At 37.5% G+C, this 23,425-nt stretch overlaps 1 protein-coding gene across 2 annotated transcripts in view; it reads left to right on the forward strand.

The window, feature by feature from the left end:
- LOC124802397 (N-acetylgalactosaminyltransferase 7) overlaps positions 1–23,425 on the forward strand; it is an 80,652-nt gene that overhangs the window by 42,654 nt on the left and 14,573 nt on the right. For both annotated transcript variants that reach the window (XM_047263147.1, XM_047263148.1), the window contains 3 exons: positions 4,256–4,373; positions 9,825–9,950; positions 14,770–14,991. In XM_047263147.1, coding sequence (XP_047119103.1) covers positions 4,256–4,373; positions 9,825–9,950; positions 14,770–14,991 — 466 coding nt within the window. The remainder of the gene's footprint in view (positions 1–4,255; positions 4,374–9,824; positions 9,951–14,769; positions 14,992–23,425) is intronic.

The raw sequence follows: 23,425 nt of genomic DNA on the forward strand, positions 1-23,425 counted from the left end.
ATAACTGGTGAATGCTACCGGCGATCCAGTTAACACAGTGAGAGTGCCAAAGAGTTAAAAGAATGGGATACAGTGGTTGAAAAGCTCCTCGTAGCCACAAATTTCTGTAGTCAATGCTAAGTGGGCAAATGCCTGGAGAAAGTTATCTGCCATCAAGTGGCAGGAGTAAAGTAGGAAGGAGATGGGATTACGGTGTAGTGGGGTGGGTTTTCAGAGTTAAAGCATGGTCCCCTTATTGCACTTAAGAAAATGCTGAATATGGAAGGATATGAAAACATTGTACATTGTGCACAGTAGGGAAACAGTTTGGAGATGATTGTATCGGCATGACAACGCACCCTTTCATAATGCAACATCTTCAAGGCAGTGATTTGTGGACAATGAGAGTCCCAACCTGAACCCAGTGGAATACCTTCAGGATGAGTTAGAACGTTGACTTTGCTGCAGACTCCAGCATCTAGCATCACTACCTTTGCTAGTTTCTTATCTTGAGAAAGAATGGGCTGCCATTCTTCCGCAGTGCGTGGATACGTTTGATCAGATACTGTTTTAGAAGCCTCTTGTCCTCCAGTGTGAACCTCCTGCACCATTTGTGTGCCTGGTGGCATCCAGATGCATCACACCATATGGTTTTCAACACGCTTGTACATTGGCACATACCAGGTCAACTTTCTCCATGCTTTTGATATCTGTTGAAGTGTTTCTGCAACTACTTCTATGTCTTATAGGGGGGGAATTGCTGTGGACGGAGCTTGTGTAGTACGCATTTCTGCCACTAGGCGTTTATAGTGCAGCTCATTGTCAGTTCAGTGCCGCCTGTGTTGTTGACCTGGTTTGTTCTGTTCATCAGCAGTGATTTTGCTAAGATTGTTGTTTTGTTCTTGTTACACTTTTTATGGTGGAAAGTTTAAGTGAACAATGTGCAGCTGTAAAATTTTGTTTTTTGTTCAGTAAAAATGATGCTGAACCTGTTTCTAATATTGAAAACAACTTACCAAGATGACGCTATAGGAAAAACTCAAATGTACAAGTGGTATGCTAGATTTAAAAATGGCGACATGTCGATTGACGATGACAAACCTCATTCTGAATGTCCATCAACTGCCCGAATCGGCGAAAATATTGAAAAAATTCGTTCAGAGTTTGTTTCCCTATGTCAGACCATCAATCAGACTATTTATGTGGTAGTTTTAAGAAGATTGCACAACAGTATTTGTCAAAAAAAGCCCGATTAGTTCCAGACAGGAGACTGGTTCTCCCACTACAAAACACTTGCCCACACAGCCATCTCTGTTAGACAGTTTTTGGCTAAAAATGGTATGGTTCCGCTGCCCAAAGCACCTCACTCTCTTGAACTGATTGTGTTCGACTTTTTCTTATTTGCCCACATGAAAAGGGCCCTGAAAGGACTCTGATTTGACAACATTGAGGAAGTCGAGGAAACAAACAAGGGAGAAACTGTCAGCCATTTCTAAAGATGACTACAAAAAAATGTTTCGAACAGTGGAAGCACCAGTGGAACAAATGTTTTAGTTGTAATGGAGAGTATTTTGAAGGAGACAAGGTTGTTTAGTAAACAGATTGAAAATACATAGCTTTTAAAAAAAATAACTCCAGTTTTTTTTAAATACCCCCTCTTAACTAGGAAGTGTTTTGGATGGTGTTGGTGGTTCATTAGTTTTTGTTGACCAGCATTGAACTACTGAATGATTTTCTGCACTGTTGTACATCCATCAGCTATTGCAATCAACCATACTGGATGGTGACTAATGTCATCACCCCATTGTAACCCAAACCCGTTGTCACTAGTGGGAGTGGTTTTCAGTGATGGACTGCAATCAGACGTGCTGATGTTGCGCGTATTGCTTTTCCAGCTCACAAGTGTTACAATTGTGACACACTGAATTATTCAGTTTGCTATGGTGACAAAGGCAGTCTGTCTCCATCATAGTAGCTGTCTATAATTCACATATTCACTAATTGCTTTAGTAAAATTTGGTCAGGTATTAACATACATCCATAAAAAATACCAGGTGTGAAACTACACAACAAAAATGTCTTAACTTTCTTAGGAATTCTAAGACTGGAATGAGATACGAGACTGTGACAAAAGAAGGAATAATCAATAGTATGATGGTGCAGTGAACTCTGGATTGTGTTATTGTATTATATTGTGCTGCTCCGGTTGTTTACAAAAGCAGCTCATGCATAAGACATTGCACAAGTAAGTTAATGAGTTTGAAGGTGAAAATAATTTCTGTGAAATTACTCAACTTAAAACCAGAATGTTGGTGGAGCCAGTTATAGCAGTTAACTCCAAAAATATAAACAGAGTTATCTGTATCAGAATTAAAATGTGTGTGAGAAAACTACAAAATTACTAAAAGACGAATTCCTGGCCAGTACTTACCTGTGGGGAAGCAAAATTGCAGTACTACTGACACACACATTCAGAAGTGAAGGGAAAAAAATTTATAGCTTTTGGAACTATTAGTTCCCTCCTTGGGGAGGAAAGAGGGATCATTTGGAGGAAATTAGAAATGAAGGGCAAGTAACTCAGACTCCAGGGTGAAAGGGACCTACTTGTTGTGAAGATGAGAGAGAGGATTGGACGTCCCTTCAACCTCACACCCTTGATCTTGAGTGACTGTGCTTTTTTACCTCATCCAACCTATCCATCTTTCCTACCTTGGAAAAGAAAAGAACTAATAGTTTCAGGAGGGGGAGAGAGAGAGAGAGAGAGAGAGAGAGAGAGAGAGAGAGAGTGTTTTTGTTTGTTTGTGTGTGTGGGGGGGGGGGGGGGGCACTTGGGAGGAATAGATCACTTTACTACATTTGTATTTTCTGTTGTTCTCTTAGGCTTCTCGTGTACAAAATCAATGTGAAATATTTAGTGTACCTAAGATGTTAGAAAATGATACTCTAGTTCATCTCAAATATTTACCATTGGGTTTAAGTTGTGGCTTGTGCACGTATGTCTGCCAAATCCATCTGATTCTCTGCAAACCATGATGTAATTGATATTGCATTGCAAAGAAATTCATTATCGTGCTGATCAAGAAAAGGTCCAATACATTAGTTGTTCATATAGTTACGCAAGCAAGCAGTTGTTGGAGATCTTTATAAACATTTGCCTTCATTTTGCCATCACCTAAAATGAATGGTCAGAGTTCAAAGTGGGAGTAACCACACCAGACCACCATCAGTAAGGAACACTTTTGTAAATACTATTTGCAGGGCACTCCCTTCACATGCCCATCAGGGGCCATATCGTGTAGCATGCTGCATCACTATGTGAAACTTTTTTTCTCATAGACTGGTGATGGCATTGCTTATACCCCTGTGACATATATAGTTCTTTTTATCAGTGGTTGCTGAACTACAGCACAATGAAAGAAGAGTACTTTTATCTTTTGGAAAAAGGTCTGCCAGTGATTCCTCCTCCCAACCCTGGTCAGCTGAAATGCATTCATCTACAGCAGTTGATTAAGATTACTGTACTGATGTTTGTGTGGCACAGTGTGCTTTAAACTTGGAATTTGTTATCTATTAATTAAGTTGTACTTCCAAATGATACTGGAGTTCAGTGCTTTCCTGAAGTTTCTGCTTCACCACGTTGTTAACATGCATGCATTGCATTGCATGTACAGATGCGGGAAAGAAGGAAGGGAGATTGCACTTATTCTGGAAGAAGAGCAGAAGCTGGTACATTTATCTGATTTTTTTGTGAATATTATTTAATTGGATAGATAATAAATCTGCTCACCAATTGGCAGCAGAACACACACACAAAAAATGGTAGTAATTGCCAATTACAGCCATCTTTTATGTCTGTTTTTTGCCGCCGTGTGGTGAGTAGCTATTTTATTCATCCAATTAAATAATTTTGTCAATAGTTGGTTATTGTCTGTGAATATGTGTCACATGACATTCGTCTGCATGTGAGCACTTGCAACTCAGATATTGTTCCATTGTATTTGCTTTTATGTAAAATTAAATGCATAGCCTTATGTTTCAGCATGTCATTAGTATTAGTGAGTGTCCATGGGTTTCCTAATTGTGTGTATAATTCACTTTTTGTAACAGTTTCAACTGAGTTGCTTCCATGCTCCTGTATATCAACATTTCATAGTTATAGTTTTGTGATTCCATTTCAGGCAGATACAGAATACTTTGACATTTAATAATAAGAGAAAAAAGTGTAGTCAGATATGTTTTTCTTTTCATAAAGTTGTAAGTGTATTATATGTTATAGGTCCCCAACACATGCTGGTGGTCTGTTCGCAATAAATCGGAAATATTTTCTGGAACTGGGTGCGTATGATCCAGGACTGCTTGTTTGGGGTGGTGAAAACTTTGAACTTTCTTTCAAGGCAAGTTGTAAAACTAAAATCACCTACATATGGTCATCTAACAAATTGTTGTAATGATAATCTTCATTTGAGAGATTTAAGTAGGCAGAGCAATTGAAATCGCCTGTTAATATTTGTACCACAATATTCCATATTTTAGAGAGACTGATCCACCAGATTTTCCACGAGAGAGATCCTGTAATATTGTACTCGTGAAAATGGCACAACAAATTGGTAATTAAGTATTTGAAAGACCCAGAATCCTAAATATTAATTTCTGCATTTAAAAAGTGTTCATACACAAGAAACCTTTTACAGTATTAAAATTTTGACCACTGCTCAACTAAGAAAGGTGTGATAGAAACACACACATCTGATATTGAAAAGCAATTTAAACTCATTGATGTGGTCAGAATGAAGTGGTAGATACAATTTGCATTATATTTTTCTTAATTGTTATTGTATTTACTTATTTTAGAGAATTTATGGATACTTAAAAGAAATAATCTACTACAGAAATGCTTAATCTGGACCCCTTGATGTATTATGGTCTTCAGTGAGACATGCTGCTCCCATTAGATTCCTGTCTTGTTCTTTTCTTCTCTTGAAATTGTCACCAACTTCTATTGTTCATTGAACATGTATTCACCTGGTTACATGTTATGCCTATTTGCATTCCATTTTCATTACAGCCACAACTACTGTGTGTCCTGCTCCAGTCTGTTCTACAGTCAATTTATTTATTTGTTTGTTTTCAATTCTCCTAGTGATTCCCAATGTGTTTCTCTATAGCTAGCTGAGCAGCCCTCAATTTGTGAACTATTTATGCATTGAAATTGTGTGTCCACACAAAAGGCATTACTTGATCTCGCAAACAAACAACATTCAAATGCGATTTCTGGGTGAGAAACTTGATACATATCTTTCCATATACATAGAATGTAGACTGCATTGCCCCTACCTCTTGTGACAGAGAATATTGGAAATAGAAGATTTCATGAATCATCGCAATTGGAAGCCCTCATCCGAGTTATCAGTAGACCTGCCCTTTGATGATTTCTACTGCTTCCATGACAGTAGAATCCCAAAGGTATGAGGTTATGTCCAGCATCCGAATCTTGTCATAATTAATGGAATGGCCTGTAGAAATGCACCATAGGTTTGTTTGAATGTTCCAAGTGGTCTGCCACTGGTGTTTAATGAGCTGTTGTGTTTGTGTGCTTTGTCCTACGTAGCAATTACAACACACTGACATGAAATTTTATGGATTTCTGCTTTTTGTAAAATCACTCTCTCTCTCGTATGTAAAACAGTTGCAGTCTTGTAAGGTGGACTCGAGCATTTTCCATGTTCTTCTCGAAAATTGCCAGAATCACAAACAAACGTGTGCCACACATGGAAGAAAATCCATAGATATTGCAAACTCTCTTACCACCTCCTGTGATTAGTCTGAAGTTTTAGATTTCTTAATGTAACGTAAACATCAGTGTTTCTCAAATTCAGCCAGCAGATGTATCTGATTTCCTGGAGGTTGTCAGTATCATAGCCTACATGGGCTCTGAAAAGTCTAAGAGCACTTGCTCATAATGTACTAAGTGTAAACATAGCTGAATGCCCCGCAAGTGTAAATCCGTGTTGATGGGTTTACTGTACACTGAATACCATAGAGAAACAACCTTGATCTATCAAACCAACACATTCAAAAAATGGTGAACAGCCAGTCTTCTCTCATTTCATGGTTACCTTGAAACTCCTGTGAATGGTGCTGCACTATGAATGTATCGTCAACACATCTACAGAACATCATTGGTTTGAAAACTGCAGAATAAGCACTTCCACTTAGTAATCTAACTTAAATTTATGACCAGAAGTGATAGAGAGTTGCAAATGGTGTCTCCCTTACATTTAAAAAAAAATACTATTTAACAGATATAAAGTGGATAGTGTATGCTTAAGTAATGGTTTTGTGTTTGACTCAAACTTGCTGCCAATTAGTTATGAGTCTAAGTTAATAAACTGGCTCACCTTTCATGGTCAGTCAGTGACAGTGGCTGGAAGATTCCCAGATAAAAATTACAAAAGGAAGCGGTCAGTCAGTGACAGTGGCTTGAAGATTCTCGGATCAAAATTACAAAAGGAAGCATCATTCCATTTCATTGGGCATGATTTATTTAATCAAGATTTAATATTGTTTCTTCTTACTTTTAGCCACTCGCCCATGGTCTTGTGTAAGGCTACAACAGACCTAATTTCCACACTACTTAGTTGTTGCTGTAAGGAAACTCCCTCAAATAATATACCCATGTATTTCTGTATTTATAATGCTTATTTTTCCATAAACATATACAATTTCAGCTGGATAACATCAAGCTTCTGTCAAAACATAGTGTCTGATTATAAACCTTTACGTAGAAGTCTGTCCAAAGGCTGAATGACATTTTATTAACATTTCATTTCTCTGTCCGGGGACTGGGTGTTTGTGTTGCCCTCATCATTTCATCATCATTGTTATTCATGACAGTGGCTAGATTGGACTGTGAAAAAAAATTGGACTGAGTTAAAATTGGGGCTTTGTATGGGTGCTGATGACCACGCAGTCGAGCTCCCCACAAACCAAACATCGTCATCGTCATTAACATTTCATTTGCCTGATCGACATCATAACTATTGTCAAAATCATTTATATCGTCCAAAGACTTGGTCCTTCTCCGAAGTGGGTTGCAATTCTAGGAACTTCTATATTTGCACCTATGAAGGTACTTTCTCTTATGAAATTATTGCAGTTGTGGTCACATCTTGAAGACACGGCATGATTCTGCACTGCAAGTAAAATAACATATCCACACAATTGTCCTCTCTTCTACGCTAACTTACTTTACGATTTCCATTTGCGAGTCCCATGTGTCAGTAAGAACACACAGTGATACACATCATCCCTTTGGAGTTGTATATAACAGTACAAGAAAAGGCAGTTATGTCCCAGATATTTGCCCAAAAGATCATGAAATATTTTATCCGCTCGGAAAACTTCAGGTATCAAATTAGCTTTTGGTTTAGTTCTATCAAGAACTTCGTTTGCTAGATCGTAATGGTTTTCACTGTGGGAAATCCTTTATGAAAATCAAACTGAAAGGCATTTAAGGGTAAAAAAAAAAAAGTCGTTTTACTGTAGATTCATCCCCTTAAAAATGAAGAGCCTGTAATTGGAGATGATTTACTTATCTCTGTTATCTAGAATTCGTCATTTGCAAAAATGACCACATTGTTCACTCTCTCCATGGCACATGTGAAGGAGGAGAAAATAAGTGCTTTTCTTAGGGAAAGATTTTTTTTATCGATGTGCCAATCAGAAGAGCTTTATCTTGTGAAAGGAAACACAATTTACTTAGAAGAGTAGTAGCTTCCTTAAACAGTATGCAAAAACAAAACTGTTCCCATTTACACTTGTGCATGGCACCAAAGAAGAGAGCTAAACTGACCTGAATAATACCGAGCATTCAGTTTTCCAGATATGATTGACCCTTGCACTACACAGTTGGCATAAATTTTTGTCTCTATTGGAATCCACTGACAATTTAAGGTACTGCTTGGTTTATTCTTGATCCTGCCACACGGGTTTTAATGTATTAATTCATGAAACTCAAAATCTTCAGAAGAATGTTGTTTATCCCAACCAAGCGGCCATCAGTAATTTAAATACTATTGTCAAGAAGATGCAAACTTGAAGCACTAGCACATTGAAGACTTAATTGTGAATTGAGACAAATGTGGAGCCACATAGCTATCTCTAACACTGAATGATTGCTTTACATCAGCTGCAGGAATTCTTCACTGATGCTGGAGCTGCCCTTGGTGTAATACATCATAATAGAACATCAGATTAGTATGGTAGCTACCATGTATCCATTGTAGGGATTAGCTCCAAAATATTTGTATCCGCCAAGTAGTTTTTTCTATTGAGCACTCGGTCACAGACTTCAAATGGGTGCCAGTCACAACACCCTTTTCCCTAAAATTCAGAAGGCCCCTACTTATAACCTTCTTTAAGTGATGAGCAGTTACTGTATTTAATAAATTTTCTTTACAAGTGCCCAGAGAACTTAATAAAGTTCATTTATGTCCTTTGTAATGTCTCATCCTCTCCAACTTTCCAAAGAGTTCTTGTGAAATATAGAAAAAGCTGCAGATTTCTTTGTGTGTTCCTCTATCCCATCACCTCTCCCACTCAGATAAATGAACATTCTTATTCTCCCAGTGAAGGGGTGTCCTTGCTGGGAAGCTGCATTGTGAACTAAGGATTCTGCTGTTATACAGGGTGTGTCAAAAAGAATCATCAGATTTTTAAAATATCATAACTATTATGCTATTTGGGATATGTGTGTGAACAACACACTGTTGGAAAGATCAAACTTTCGAGTTTTACTTGGCTTCTGGTAGGTAGCAGTAGTGTGCGCCCACTTCAGTTCTAGTAAAAATGGTGTTGGGACAACAGGAAGCATTTTGTTTTCTACATTTCGCACAGTGTGGGCCAGTAATAACTGTTCAGCATGACTAGATATGGTGTGGATCCTCCTGCAGCACAGAGCATTAGATGATGGCATGAACATGGTTCAGCCTTCATTACTGGCCTCCAAGGTCAGTGGGGGTTTATAAAAGACTCTTTATGTGCATCTGTTACCAACAACAATGAATGAACTTAGACATAGCATAACAGCAACTGTGGAAGCCATAACTCAAGACATGCTGCAGTGTGCGAACAGTTTGAATACCACATTGACATATGCCGTGCATCTCAATGGAGCATATTGAACACCTATGAAAAGTTATGAAATTTTTTTTTTTTTTTTTTAAATTTCCTGTTCATCAGAAAACAAAATCCATTGTATATATTTATTAGTTTCAGAAATATAGATGTGCCAAATCGGATGAGTTTTTTTATTATATTAATGCCACAATGTTCTGGAAACTTAAGACATTCAAATCTCAACCGTTAATGTCAGAGGCCACGCCATGTATACCTTTCAAGGGAGAAGTTGTAAAGTCGTTCATATTGGGTCTCAGTGTTCTTTTTTTCACACACACTCTCATCTGGCACCTAACTTGAGCTCACAGTAGCTCTTAAAATCCATTATATACACAGTATTATTCAGTAAATATTTCCTCCCTTGCTGTCTTTTACATCTGTAATCAGTTTTTGTTAGTAAATTAATTATTCAGTAATTATTATCAAGGTGGAATGAGGCGGATTGGAGCGTAGACTGCAACTCAGTGCTGTGCTACGCTGTGAATAACTCCGGCAAGCTGCAGTTTCTGTTTTTCTTTTATTTGCTGCTTGCTATTCTGGCACCTTTGTAATTAATAATAATAAATACATAAATACTGATTTAGGTAGTCATATTTATACCAAACAGTGTACATTAACAAAAGTTTACATGTGATTCTGTTTTGAGTTCATAATGATTTGTAACGCAGATTTGGCAATGTGGAGGTAGTATCGAATGGGTTCCTTGCTCACGTGTGGGGCATGTTTATCGTGGATTTATGCCATACAACTTTGGAAAACTTGCTCAACGGAAGAAAGGACCTCTCATCACTATCGTAAGTATTTCTTATTACTTTATATTGCTTAATATCACAACTGTAATGAAACCAGGAAACTAGGAATGGATCCATTAAACTATGCTTAAATTATTTCAGGCAACCACTGCCAATCATGTTTGTGTATTAAATAATAATAATAATAATGAATCAGTGTAGAAATCTCAGTGTATCACTACTCTAGATATGTCACTGAAAATATTAAAACAGGAAAACACAATAAGTTTTTTTTTTCCTTTTCCTCCTCATTAACAAGAAAATCCACATTTGAACCAAAATCCAATGTTTCCTTTCCTTTTTCACATCCAGTTGAATCAGATCACTAAACCATTGTGAGTTGGGAGAAGGGACATTTACAGGAATCAATTAAGAACTATACTGTGGCATACATCCAGATTTAACTGTTGCATTTCCTTCCTTTTTAAAACTTGTCGAGTTGTTGGGAAATACAATTGTCTGTTTATTTATTTATCCATTCATTCATTCATCCAAGGATCATCTTAAAATAATAAGGGGTTTGTCATCATAATACAATAAAAATAAATAGCTCAAAAATTTACATACATACAGATTATGTAAGTATGCATGTATGAGGGTAGGACAGGTCGTCGGCCATGGATGTTTGCCTGAAATGATTTAGGAAAACCACATAAAACCTAAAACAGAATAGCCGGACAGAGCAACTCCATCATCCCGAATATGAGATCAGTGTCGTAACAATTGCGCTGCCTCATTCAGTTGGTCCCTATTGTGCACTGTTCATGATATACACACACTTTGCTCCAGATAACTTATAATGTAAAACATGGTTTTGCTTGTCATCACTCTACACGGACATGCTGCTATGCCCCTTCCACAAAATCCAGTCTGTTTGGAAAACAGTCCAAGCCTGTAAACATGTCACTATGCCCCAAGCACATCTTCATGTCCTTCCCTCACCCCACCTCAAAAAACTGAGTCAGCATCCCCCCATGAAGAGTGAGATGTTGAATTAAGGAGAATGACAAGGCAATACTGTCATGCACTGGAGATCTTAGCACATGATTTTCTTGTAAAACATTAAAAGATGTTCATGAATCATAGTTATTGCCTTTTGTTAACCACTACCCTGCATTCTCTAATTAATCTTTGATTTTGTAATATGCATTACATATGAAGAATTATTTTAGCTGCCTTTTTAAATAAGTGTTTTTTGCCTCCTTAGGCACTTTAGGTAGAAGGTGTGTCCCTCCCCCCCCTTAAAGTCCAAATTTCCTCTTGTCCTACGATTTTGCATATAGAACTATTAGTGAAATATATCATAACATTTTTCCCAATATGCACAACAGATAATAGATGTACTCACTTGGTATAGTAAGGGTAGCCAGCTTTTGTTTTCTTCCTAATAGTTCATCGTAGTGAGCCCAACTACTGCTTCTCTTTCTGCAGTTCAAAAATTATGTTAATTTTGTGGTTTTGATCCCCAGGAAAGAATCTCATAGTTAAGAATTGAATGTACATAAGAATAGTATGTCACCGCAAGACATTGGCTGATTATTGAACCCTAGGAGCAAAACATGCTGTTGACATTGTTTTTGCCAATATCTTTGTGTGTTCATTCCATCTTATTTGATAAACAGACCATCCTTAAAAACTTTGCGTTTGTTACACAGACTGTAGATTCATCATTTATCCTTAATATGACAGAATTGATTTTCCTTTTTATGCTGAAGTGCATAATGTTTGTTTTCTTTTTGTGGTCAATGTTAATTTATTACATACTCCCCAATTGTAAACATCATTGGAGGTCTCATTTGCCTTCTTGAATAGGATTTCTGGGGTTGACTATAGTGTTGGTGTTATTAACAAAAAGAACTTTTTCTTCACGTCTTATACTGTCTGTTAAGTCATTGATATATAGCAGAGACTCAATTCTCCAGACGTCAGTTACTCAGATTCCTGATTATCTGGATTGTTGACCACAAGCAAATAGCTTTGTAATCTAGGCCCCGTGTGTGCGGACGTGTCAAAATGGCACTACCCGCCCACATCCTAGGCAATCTCTGCCCTGCACATTTCTTTACTGTTTCAATTAGACGGCGAATGTGTCATTATTGTTTGAGTTGGATAGTTGTCAAATGCTGCACTGGGTTGCAAGCTACACTTGCAAGTTTCAAAATGCGAGAGAGTGCTATTATCGCTTTAAGCTAAAATAAACATTACTGATTCATTAAGAAAAAGGAGAAACTGGTTGTAAGTTACCTAGTAAGTACGGTGTAGTTATTTCTGCAATAAGAAGAAGAATAGTGGTTCAATTTTGAAATACACCACAATTTTTTTTTCCAGAAAAAAATAGGTTAACAGGGCAACTGATATCTTGTCCTTTGCTCTGTAAAAAGGCATTACACTTAAACAAAAATATAGGTGCTGACTCTAGGTAGGAATGAATTGTTTGTGGCAAGTAATGGATGGTCGTGCAGACTTAAATCTCGTCATGGAATTCATGAATTGGAAATGCAAATTCTTTTAAAGATGGTTTTAAAAAAAGAATTGGAAGAAAAAGACAATGACTTGGACTTTGCTTACAACACTGGTAAAATTGGATTAAATTGGAGATCATTATCATCAAAACCCTTAGCATCTCAGTGAGAGTTCAACTCTAGGATAAAACTAGTAAAGACTGAGTAACAATATTAGTTGGAGCAAAACGTTACTGGGACCCATACAATGCCTTTTCCCCTCATTGGAAAATCAAAAAACCCCATATGCTTCAAAAATATCAGGGTTTCCTTAATTTATACAAACCAAAAAAAGTGCATGGATGAACGCAGAACATTCATTGACTGATATGACAACACTTACCAGATAAGGAGCCAAGCCATCCTTTGACGGAACTGTTAGAGAGAGAAAATTGCATATTTGCAGTAGAAATTTTTGGGTTCTAACGTGAAGTCCTTACTACAACCATGGAACAAAGAGTTATTGACACATTAAAATGACTTGGAAACAACAGGTTTTTACCTGTGATGAAGATAATATAGAAATTTTTTGTCATTTATCTAGCAAATGAATTTAAGTGTGTTGTTACATGGTGTAGATGCGTGGAATTTCATTGAAAGGAAGACTTTAAACAGTGCTTGGAATAGACTACCAAAGGAAATATATTTTGGAAGATACACGTGAGCTAATGATAAACATAAAAATATGCCAGGAATGTGATGCTCACTTGAGACAGTAATAAGGTTTTCAGATCATGTAGGACGATGAAATTGTTGAAAACGTATTGCAGGCAAACAAACAATAACAGAAAACAGAAGAAAACATTGGTGCAGAAAATGATGCAGGACCGTCTCATGCAGAAGCACTTCAAGCCCTGCAAACAGTTCTCAAATGGTTCCAAAAACAAACCGTGTGTGATACCATGAGTTTACTACACTGAATTCATGATGTAACAGCAATGAAGAGAATAATTTTTTATGTCAGGTGACAATTGCCAAGTATTTTAAACAAAATTAAACTACAGCGACTGTCCTTTGTTACTTTTTTATGTATTTCACAATTAAGGTTGCAGTATTTTAATAATTTTAAGGAAGTATGTGTGACAATGTCTCTTACCTCTTAATAAACATTGATTTCTGTTGATAATAATAACTTTGTGGGTTTTTTAAATAAACACTTAACATAAAACCTAGAAAGATAAAAGTACGACAATGTATATGAAAGTTAACCATACGTGGGCAAAGTAGGTTATATTTCTTGAGATAATACAAAAATTGCTTTTGTTCATACGTACATTTATCCAGGTTTTCAATTATGCAAATGACTTATGACAAAAATTAGTCCAGTTAAATGAGGCTCTACTGTTCATTAATAAGAAGATTGAACCTGATACACTACCTGAGGAATACCTGTGTTTACATCTCTCTTGTCTGGCAGTTGTTTCAATAAAACATACCATCTACACACTAGTGAACTCTCTCTAACTTTTAGACCTTGTTTTCCATTTAAGACTGAACCACTCATTTGCATTTTCTCGTACACATAGTGATTTTGACTTGTGTAGTAGTTTGATTCTTGCAGAGAAGATAACAGCAACTGCCCCTTTTTATAATGCTATTTATTTGTATAAATAGTGCCATTACTGGTTTCAGACCGACAGATTAATCATCGGACAGCATGATAATGTTGAGATACATTTTTGTTACATATAGTTTTCATTTTTTATTCTCCCATACAATGAAACTTCCATGCGATAGCAGTTCCCTGCAACCAAAACATGGTGGGATACAATGTCTGTTTAGCTGTAATTGTGCCTCACAGTGATTTTAGACAATGTAAAAAAGTTATTAAAGAGAAGGTCAGTTCTTGACAAGCATTGTGTAGTAGTATTTTACCGTCAACAGTGTCAAAAGCATTGGATAAGTCTAAGAATATGCCTCTTAACACAAAACATCCTTGTTAGGAGCTTTAAGTAGCAGTTCTGCAAACACTGTAACGATCAGTATTGTATTATTCCCAGGTCGGTAACTGATCTGTGTTTTGTTAAAATGTTGTACTTATTCATGTAACTCATTAGTTTAGTTTTCATGATTGCTTCAGTTATTCAGAGAATGTGAACAGTGAGTGCAACTGGTCTGGAGTTTTAGATACTCTCTGCATTACCTTTCTTGAGTAATTGCACAACTCATGAGTGCTTTAGGTACTCTGGAATACCTGGTGTAAAGGACTATCACAGTAAAGTATGTTTAGTTTGAATTGATCTGATTTGTTTGTGACAAACTCCTAATTTATTAGATGCTCCAAGGATGCCAGTTTACAGTTGTCATTAATATATTTTCAGAACTACAAACGTGTTATTGAGACGTGGTTTGATGACAGATACAAAGAATTTTTTTATACAAGAGAACCACTGGCTCGGTTCTTGGACATGGGTGATGTCACTGAACAGCTTGCACTGAAGAAAAAGCTTAATTGCAAATCATTCAGCTGGTTCATGGAAAATGTTGCCTATGATGTGTTGGAGAAGTATCCTGAATTGCCCCCTAATTTATATTGGGGAGAGGTAAGCAACACATAAGACTTTCTGTACTCCTCTTTCATTTCATAACTTGTGTTTTATCTTATTCTTCTGTTGTGTGTTACGTTTTTGTGAAGGTAAAGATGGTATGATGATGATAAATGCACATAAATTTTTTTCTACACAAACATTTCTCCCTATATGGACAGTGTAAAACAGATGAACTGGTTTGGATTAGTGTGGTTTGTGGACAATTTCAACGAGTAAAGAGAAAATTTAAGAATATAGGAGTAACATAATACTTGTCATAGTTGATGGTACAGTATGAATGTGATGTTCGTGAAGCGCTGTACTGCTCATAATATCTTTTACTTCAAAAGAAATGTTAGATATAGTGTTTCTATTGATTAGATATAGTGTTTCTATCGAAAGTAACAGCAAGGAAAGGTGTACTCTTATGTAGTCGAGAGTTTTGCTTTGATAATGATAAATTTGATTTTCACTTGTTTGGCAGTCTTTTTGTTGTACTTGTCTATGACCTACCATCTCCATTACATGATGAGTAGAAATTTATCCTTTTCTTCATAATATTGTTGTTATTCCATACTGGATTTTCCATTGTTTTATTTTCATTTCAGATATTTCAAAGCCCTTAAGTTTACCCTTTCTTTGCTATATTCAGTTTTCTTTGCATCAGCTGTCTGATACGTACCCAAGGTATACATCGTTTTTGTCACCCTCCTCCTCTTCTTCTTCTTGTTCATATTTTCTCTTTCTCCCTTCTTATTCTTCATTCTCACATCTTTTATATTTGAAGTCATATTTGGATAGTACTGAGTGTCACAAAAGGAAGTTTATATTTGAAGAAATCTCTGCACATGTGCAACAAATCGGAGGAGAGTGGGGGTTATTTTCATTGCTTGCTTAGCCTTTAGGAATTCTGTAGATATGGAGCATTTCTCAAAAGCAGACCACGCATTCTTTGCGTGAGAATTTTACAGAAACAGTGATTTTGATGACTAGCATGGAGAAAATTTTTCAGTGATTGTGGACTGCATAATGTAATGTAAGGGATGCTCAAAGTGTTCTCCGTATTTGGAAATGGATCAAAATATTTGAGACCATTTCAACACTGGCCGAACTGAAATCTGGACAATGGTGGCCATCAAGAATGGGCAAATCCGTGGAGAGTGTAAATTGGTCTGTTCGTGACAATCGTAACCTCTCAATTCATGTGTGTGCAAATTCTTTAAATGTGCATAGATCATCGCTGGAATCTTACAAAATCCATTTGGTGCAGGGTGCCAGACATAGGCTGCAGTTCATTAATGATAAGACTTGAGTGCCTTTCATTTATCATCATCATGTTTTCACCTGAACAGTCAATTCAGTAAGCAAAATTGTAACTACTGGAGTGCAACAAATCATAAACAGAAGCATGACAAACCCCTTTATTCACTAAAAGTTGCTGTATGGACTGGAATGTCAGCTTGAGGAATAATGGGCCCTTACTTTAAGGACGAGCAGTTATAGTGCATTCGGAATGTTATGTGACAATGTTAAAAGACCTTTTGGTGCCTGAATTGCAAAAATTCCCAGCTTGTAACCAAAGAACATTGTTTCAACAAGATAGAACCCAGCACGTACGTCCAGTGTGGCTATACTGAGAGTTTGTGAAATTTTCCCTAACAAGACATAAATTGGCACCCACGCAGTCCATATTTGAACCCCATCAATTTTTTCTTATGGACAAATGTCAAATCTAAACTGTATGTCAATAATCAGACTTTTCTGAACCAGTTTAAAGAAAACATCTGTAGCAAAGTGGCAGCCATCCCAGTGTCTACATGCCAGGCCGTCATGCAAAATTTTGTTTATTGTTTAAACGAGAGCTGTAGGTGTGTTGGATTCCATTTAAATTACACAATTTTTAAGAAATAAGTTCCTAAACGTCATTTTTCTATAATAAATATTGAATTTGTTGACAGACTTCAAACTCTGTTTTATTTTGACACATCAAATATAAACTTACTTTTGAGACACCCTGTACAAGAAATGCATGGAACTGTGTTCCATAAGTTGTACCAGATGATAAAAATTGAGGTTCTTAAATCTGACATCCCACAGTGATTGTGATTCAAGCGCAGTTTTTTACATTTCGCTCAGAATCACTCGGTACTCATCCTGATATGCAGTTTTCCTAATTTAATCTATTCTACTTTGTTCTTATTTGGTAACTTGGTAATAAAAAATTTCAATTCCATTTTGCACTATGTCATGGACGTACCAGTAGAAGAAAAAGTTGAACTTAGTAACGTGTAACTTGCTGTTGAAACTAGTCTGGTGTGTATAAAATGTGTGTGTAACAAGAGTTCTAGTGAATGTTTGATAAGTTAGTGAATTTGATCATGGTCTAGGCTTATAAATTCTCGTTTTCGCTCATATAGTTTTTAAACCTTGTAACTTATAATTTACTTTTGCATTCGGTGTATTCATATTGAAAGCAATGTTATCATTATTCAAACCATAACAGAGACTCCACAGTGCTTCACAGTTGAATGGAGTTATCCTGTATTGCATGATTTTTGTAGTGTGCTCCTGTAAAGATGATTTTGCAGTCTGGAACAATGTAAAAATAGGTATATTGGACCATGTTACGTATACCCTGTGTCCAAAAGTTGAGAGACTGATTTTAGTCGTAGTGTCTAAGTGATGTCAGTGTAATAACTACAGTGTCAGCTTGAACTTAGAACAGTAAGCAATGTATGTAAATTCGACCAGTCAGTTGTGAGCATGCATTATTAAGTAGTGGATGTGTGGGTGTAGTGTGTTATTACCACGAATCACGATAGAGCAACAGGCCAATGATTTAGAGTCCATGAGAAAGCATTACAGTGATAATTGTTTAAGTCTTGCTTGAGCGTCTGAGTGGTTCAGACTTTTTACAGGAGGACTGGTATCTCTTGAGGTGGGGGTGTCCCACCTGAAGTTCATCCAACAGAATCACTGAGAAAATTCATTAGCTTTCAAAAACTGACTGTCCTCTCTTATACAGAGATATTGCTGATGAAATGAACATCTCTAAACCAAGTGGTCAGTAAATTCTACAGAATGTTTTTAAGAATAGAAACATGTGTACAATTGAAAAATTCAGACAATTCTTTTTTGGCAAAAATCAGCATGGATGATAAGACTTAGTGTTGTCAGTATAAACCTATTACAAAACAGCAAAGTGCAGAATGGATGTTCACAACCATGGAAGGAGAGGGATTTCTTCTTGCTGCAGAGCCGTGTGCCTGCTCACATGGCTTCAGTTGTAGCAGAGTTTCAATAGGAGGTGGGGGGGGGGGGGGGGGGGTTGATTAGTGCAGGTTCTCTCTCTCTCTCTCTCTCTCTCTCTCTCTCTCTCTCTCTCTCTTGCGCAGTTTGGTGTCTGGTGACCATTTTTAAACCCCAACTTCAATGAAATAGCCGATAGTCTAGCCAATGTGATGGGTAAGATGAACAAATGTCCCAAAGAAGGATGCATTGTGCCAAAATTGCCGCCTATAATTTCATGTAACTAGCCCTGTTAGCAGACACAACCCAGCCTCAATAAGAGAAGAAATTGAAGGGGGAAAAAAAATGTAAATAGTCTTAAGAATAATGATTTATAATGTATTTATAATGAATGCAGTGGTAATTCTCACTACACAGAAATTCAGGTTCTGGGGAAGTGCAAATGAATGAATATTGACAGATACAGTATGAATTTTGTCAGATACAGGCAGCAGTCTATTTTCTTACTTCAGCAACACCCTTCGATAATATAAACAGTGTCTTTGTTACAAAACTATGTTCGTAAACTTTCAACTTTAGAACAAAAATAAACCAGTCCTTCGTAATTTCTGTACTTTAAAATAGATAACTCTCTTACATCCTTTCAAACACAAACTATAGCCCTAATTAAAATGATCTTGAAGTAAAAAATTCTTTAACTCGTAAATACTGTGGATTACCAATCTTGTGTTCATTTGTCATTTAAGAATCTCAGACTTTGACAGCTCTCTTCTACTTGTTATTATTCCACAGTTTAAGATCTCACTTGTTTCTGTCATAAAGAATGATTCCTCTCAAATAGTAATTATTTAGTAACTTCAGGCTAAATGAGAACGCAGGGAGTAGGTTTTGACTTTTAAACAAAATAAGTTTGTTTCCTTCCCTGCACTATCTGCGTACAGAGACAAATGTTCACGAATAATCAAGTGAGAAACAAAATTGAATCCCCAAACAAAATGAAATGAAGCAATAAAAAAGAAAATCCTAGGTGCTGCCACTACTTTTTAACTCAGTTTGAAACACAAATTGCAAAGTTCTCAGCCACTGCAGGTGTTAGAGCGATCAGTGATCCCACTAACAAAACCTCAATTGAAAATGCCACTCATCACTGTTGACTACAGGAATAATGCAGTGGAATTTTGCTTAAATATGGTTATCTTGAAATCCTTACAATTAATCATAGCACCACACTTACAGGTGTGGTACAAATACACCATAACCTGTACATCAACTCAGATAGCTTCAGTCTAATTGCTGAAATCAAACAATACTACTTAGATTCACGGTTCACAATCCTCAGAAAACTCGTTGTTGTTGTTGTTGTTGTTGTTGTTGTTGTTGTGGTCTTCAGTCCTGAGACTGGTTTGATGCAGCTCTCCATGCTACTCTATCCTGTGCAAGCTTCTTCATCTCCCAGTACCTACTGCAACCTACATCCTTCTGAATCTGCTTAGTGTATTGATCTCTTGGTCTCCCTCTACGATTTTTACCCTCCACGCTGCCCTCCAATGCTAAATTTGTGATCCCTTGATGCCTCAAAACATGTCCTACCAACCGATCCCTTCTTCTAGTCAAGTTGTGCCACAAACTTCTCTTCTCCCCAATCCTATTCAATACCTCCTCATTAGTTACGTGATCTACCCACCTTATCTTCAGCATTCTTCTGTAGCACCACATTTCGAAAGCTTCTATTCTCTTCTTGTCCAAACTGGTTATCGTCCATGTTTCACTTCCATACATAGCTACACTCCATACAAATACTTTCAGAAACGACTTTCTGACACTTAAATCTATACTCGATGTTAACAAATTTCTCTTCTTCAGAAACGCTTTCCTTGCCATTGCCAGTCTACATTTTATGTCCTCTCTACTTCGACCATCATCAGTTATTTTGCTCCCCAAATAGCAAAACTCATTTACTACTTTAAGTGTCTCATTTCCTAATCTAATCCCCTCAGCATCACCTGATTTAATTTGACTACATTCCATTATACTCGTTTTGCTTTTGTTGATGTTCATCTTACATCCCCCTTTCAAGACACTGTCCATTCCGTTCAACTGCTCTTTGCTGTCTCTGACAGAATTACAATGTCATCGGCGAACCTCAAAGTTTTTTTATTTCTTCTCCATGGATTTTAATACCTACTCCGAATTTTTCTTTTGTTTCCTTTACTGCTTGCTCAATATACAGATTGAATAACATCGGGGAGAGGCTACAACCCTGTCTCACTCCTTTCCCAACCACTGCTTCCCTTTCATGCCCCTCGACTCTTATTACTGCCATCTGGTTTCTGTACAAATTGTAAATAGCCTTTCGCTCCCTGTATTTTACCCCTGCCACCTTCAGAATTTGAAAGAGAGTATTCCAGTTAACGTTGTCAAAAGCTTTCTCTAAGTCTACAAATGCTAGAAACGTAGGTTTGCCTTTCCTTAATCTTTCTTCTAAGATAAGTTGTAAGGTCAGTATTGCCTCACGTGTTCCAGTGTTTCTACGGAATCCAAACTGATCTTCCCCGAGGTTGGCTTCTACTAGTTTTTCCATTCGTCTGTAAAGAATTCGTGTTAGTATTTTGCAGCTGTGACTTATTAAACTGATAGTTCGGTAATTTTCGCATCTGTCAACACCTGCTTTCTTTGGGATTGGAATTATTATATTCTTCTTGAAGTCTGAGGGTATTTCGCCTGTTTCATACATCTTGCTCACCAGATGGTAGAGTTTTGTCAGGACTGGCTCTCCCACGGCCGTCAGTAGTTCCAATGGAATATTGTCTACTCCGGGGGCCTTGTTTCGACTCAGGTCTTTCAGTGCTCTGTCAAACTCTTCACGCAGTATCATATCTCCCATTTCATCTTCATCTACATCCTCTTCCATTTCCATAATATTGTCCTCAAGTACATCGCCCTTGTATAGACCCTCTATATACTCCTTCCACCTTTCTGCTTTCCCTTCTTTGCTTAGAACTGGGTTTCCATCTGAGCTCTTGATATTTATACAAGTCGTTCTCTTATCTCCAAAGGTCTCTTTAATTTTCCTGTAGGCGGTATCTATCTTACCCCTAGTGAGATAGGCCTCTACATCCTTACATTTGTCCTCTAGCCATCCCTGCTTAGCCATTTTGCACTTCCTGTCGATCTCATTTTTGAGACGTTTGTATTCCTTTTTGCCTGTTTCACTTACTGCATTTTTATATTTTCTCCTTTCATCAATTAAATTCTATATTTCTTCTGTTACCCAAGGATTTCTACTAGCCCTCGTCTTTTTACCTACTTGATCCTCTGCTGCCTTCACTACTTCATCCCTCAAAGCTACCCATTCTTCTTCTGCTGTATTTATTTCCCCCATTCCTGTCAATTGCTCCCTTATGCTCTCCCTGAATCTCTGTACAACTTCTGGTTCTTTTAGTTTATCCAGGTCCCATCTCCTTAAATTCCCACCTTTTTGCAGTTTCTTCAGTTTTAATCTACAGGTCATAACCAATAGATTGTGGTCAGAGTCCACATCTGCCCCTGGAAATGTCTTACAATTTAAAACCTGGTTCCTAAATCTCTGTCTTACCATTATATAATCTATCTGATACCTTTTAGTATCTCCAGGGTTCTTCCATGTATACAACCTTCTTTCATGATTCTTAAACCAAGTGTTAGTTATGATTATGTTGTGCTCTGTGCAAAATTCTACCAGACGGCTTCCTCTTTCATTTCTGTCCCCAATCCGTATTCACCTACTATGTTTCCTACTCTCCCTTTTCCTACACTCGAATTCCAGTCACCCATGACTATTAAATTTTCGTCTCCCTTCACAATCTGAATAATTTCTTTTATTTCATCATACATTTCTTCAATTTCTTCGTCATCTGCAGAGCTAGTTGGCATATAAACTTGTACTGCTGTAGTAGGTGTGGGCTTCGTATCTATCTTGGCCACAATAATGCGTTCACTATGCTGTTTGTAGTAACTTACCCGCATTCCTATTTTCCTATTCATTATTAAACCTACTCCTGCATTACCCCTATTTGATTTTGTGTTTATAACCCTGTAGTCACCTGACCAGAAGTCTTGTTCCTCCTGCCACCGAACTTCACTAATTCCCACTATATCTAACTTCAACCTATCCATTTCCCTTTTTAAATTTTCTAACCTACCTGCCCTATTAAGGGACCTGACATTCCACGCTCCGATCCGTAGAACGCCAGTTTTCTTTCTCCTGATAACGACATCCTCTTGAGTAGTCCCCGCCCGGAGATCCGAATGGGGGACTATTTTACCTCCGGAATATTTTACCCAAGAGGACGCCATCATCATGTAATCATACAGTAAAGCTGCATGCATGCCCTCGGGAAAAATTACGGCTGTAGTTTCCCCTTGCTTTCAGCCGTTCGCAGTACCAGCACAGCAAGGCCGTTTTGGTTATTGTTACAAGGCCAGATCAGTCAATCATCCAGACTGTTGCCCTTGCAACTACTGAAAAGGCTGCTGCCCCTCTTCAGGAACCACACGTTTGTCTGGCCTCTCAACAGATACCCCTCCGTTGTGGTTGCACCTACGGTACGGCTATCTGTATCGCTGAGGCACGCAAGCCTCCCCACCAACGGCAAGGTCCATGGTTCATGGGGAGGGGGGGGGGGGGGAGGGAAACTCGTAACCTCGTTAAAAGTACAGAACTTCAACCCCCACTCAGCTAATTGTAGAATAAGCACATCAATAGTTCTAATTTAAATTGAGGAATGCAGAAAACTTAAATTATTTCCGGTCTTTAATATCCAGCCCTACACCCATTGCTGCAATCTTTCACCACAATACACACATTTTGTCATACTTCTAAAATTGTGGAAACTCCCCACCTGCACCATAAATTGATACAACTGTCTGATTAATTAATATCGATAGCTAACCACATCAGCTCAAGTTAGCAAAAAAACTGCAACTATATATCTGGTCCGTCCAACCCTCTACACACAAATTTAGTTCCTCTTAAGTGTTACTCACCGCTCCTTGATAGTAACTGCCTTTCCTCGGGCATAAAACCATAACTGAACCATTTTGTTGATAAAAGTATGGCTCCGCCATTATTCCTTAAGATTTGTCAGAGAACGACATATAGCTGTCAGTTGTTCTTCTAGCGGTCAGCTGGTGCATGGTGGTATCTGGACCCAGCACTCTG

Source organism: Schistocerca piceifrons, chromosome 6, assembly GCF_021461385.2.
Source record: "Schistocerca piceifrons isolate TAMUIC-IGC-003096 chromosome 6, iqSchPice1.1, whole genome shotgun sequence".
NCBI classification, from domain to species: Eukaryota; Metazoa; Arthropoda; class Insecta; order Orthoptera; family Acrididae; genus Schistocerca; species Schistocerca piceifrons.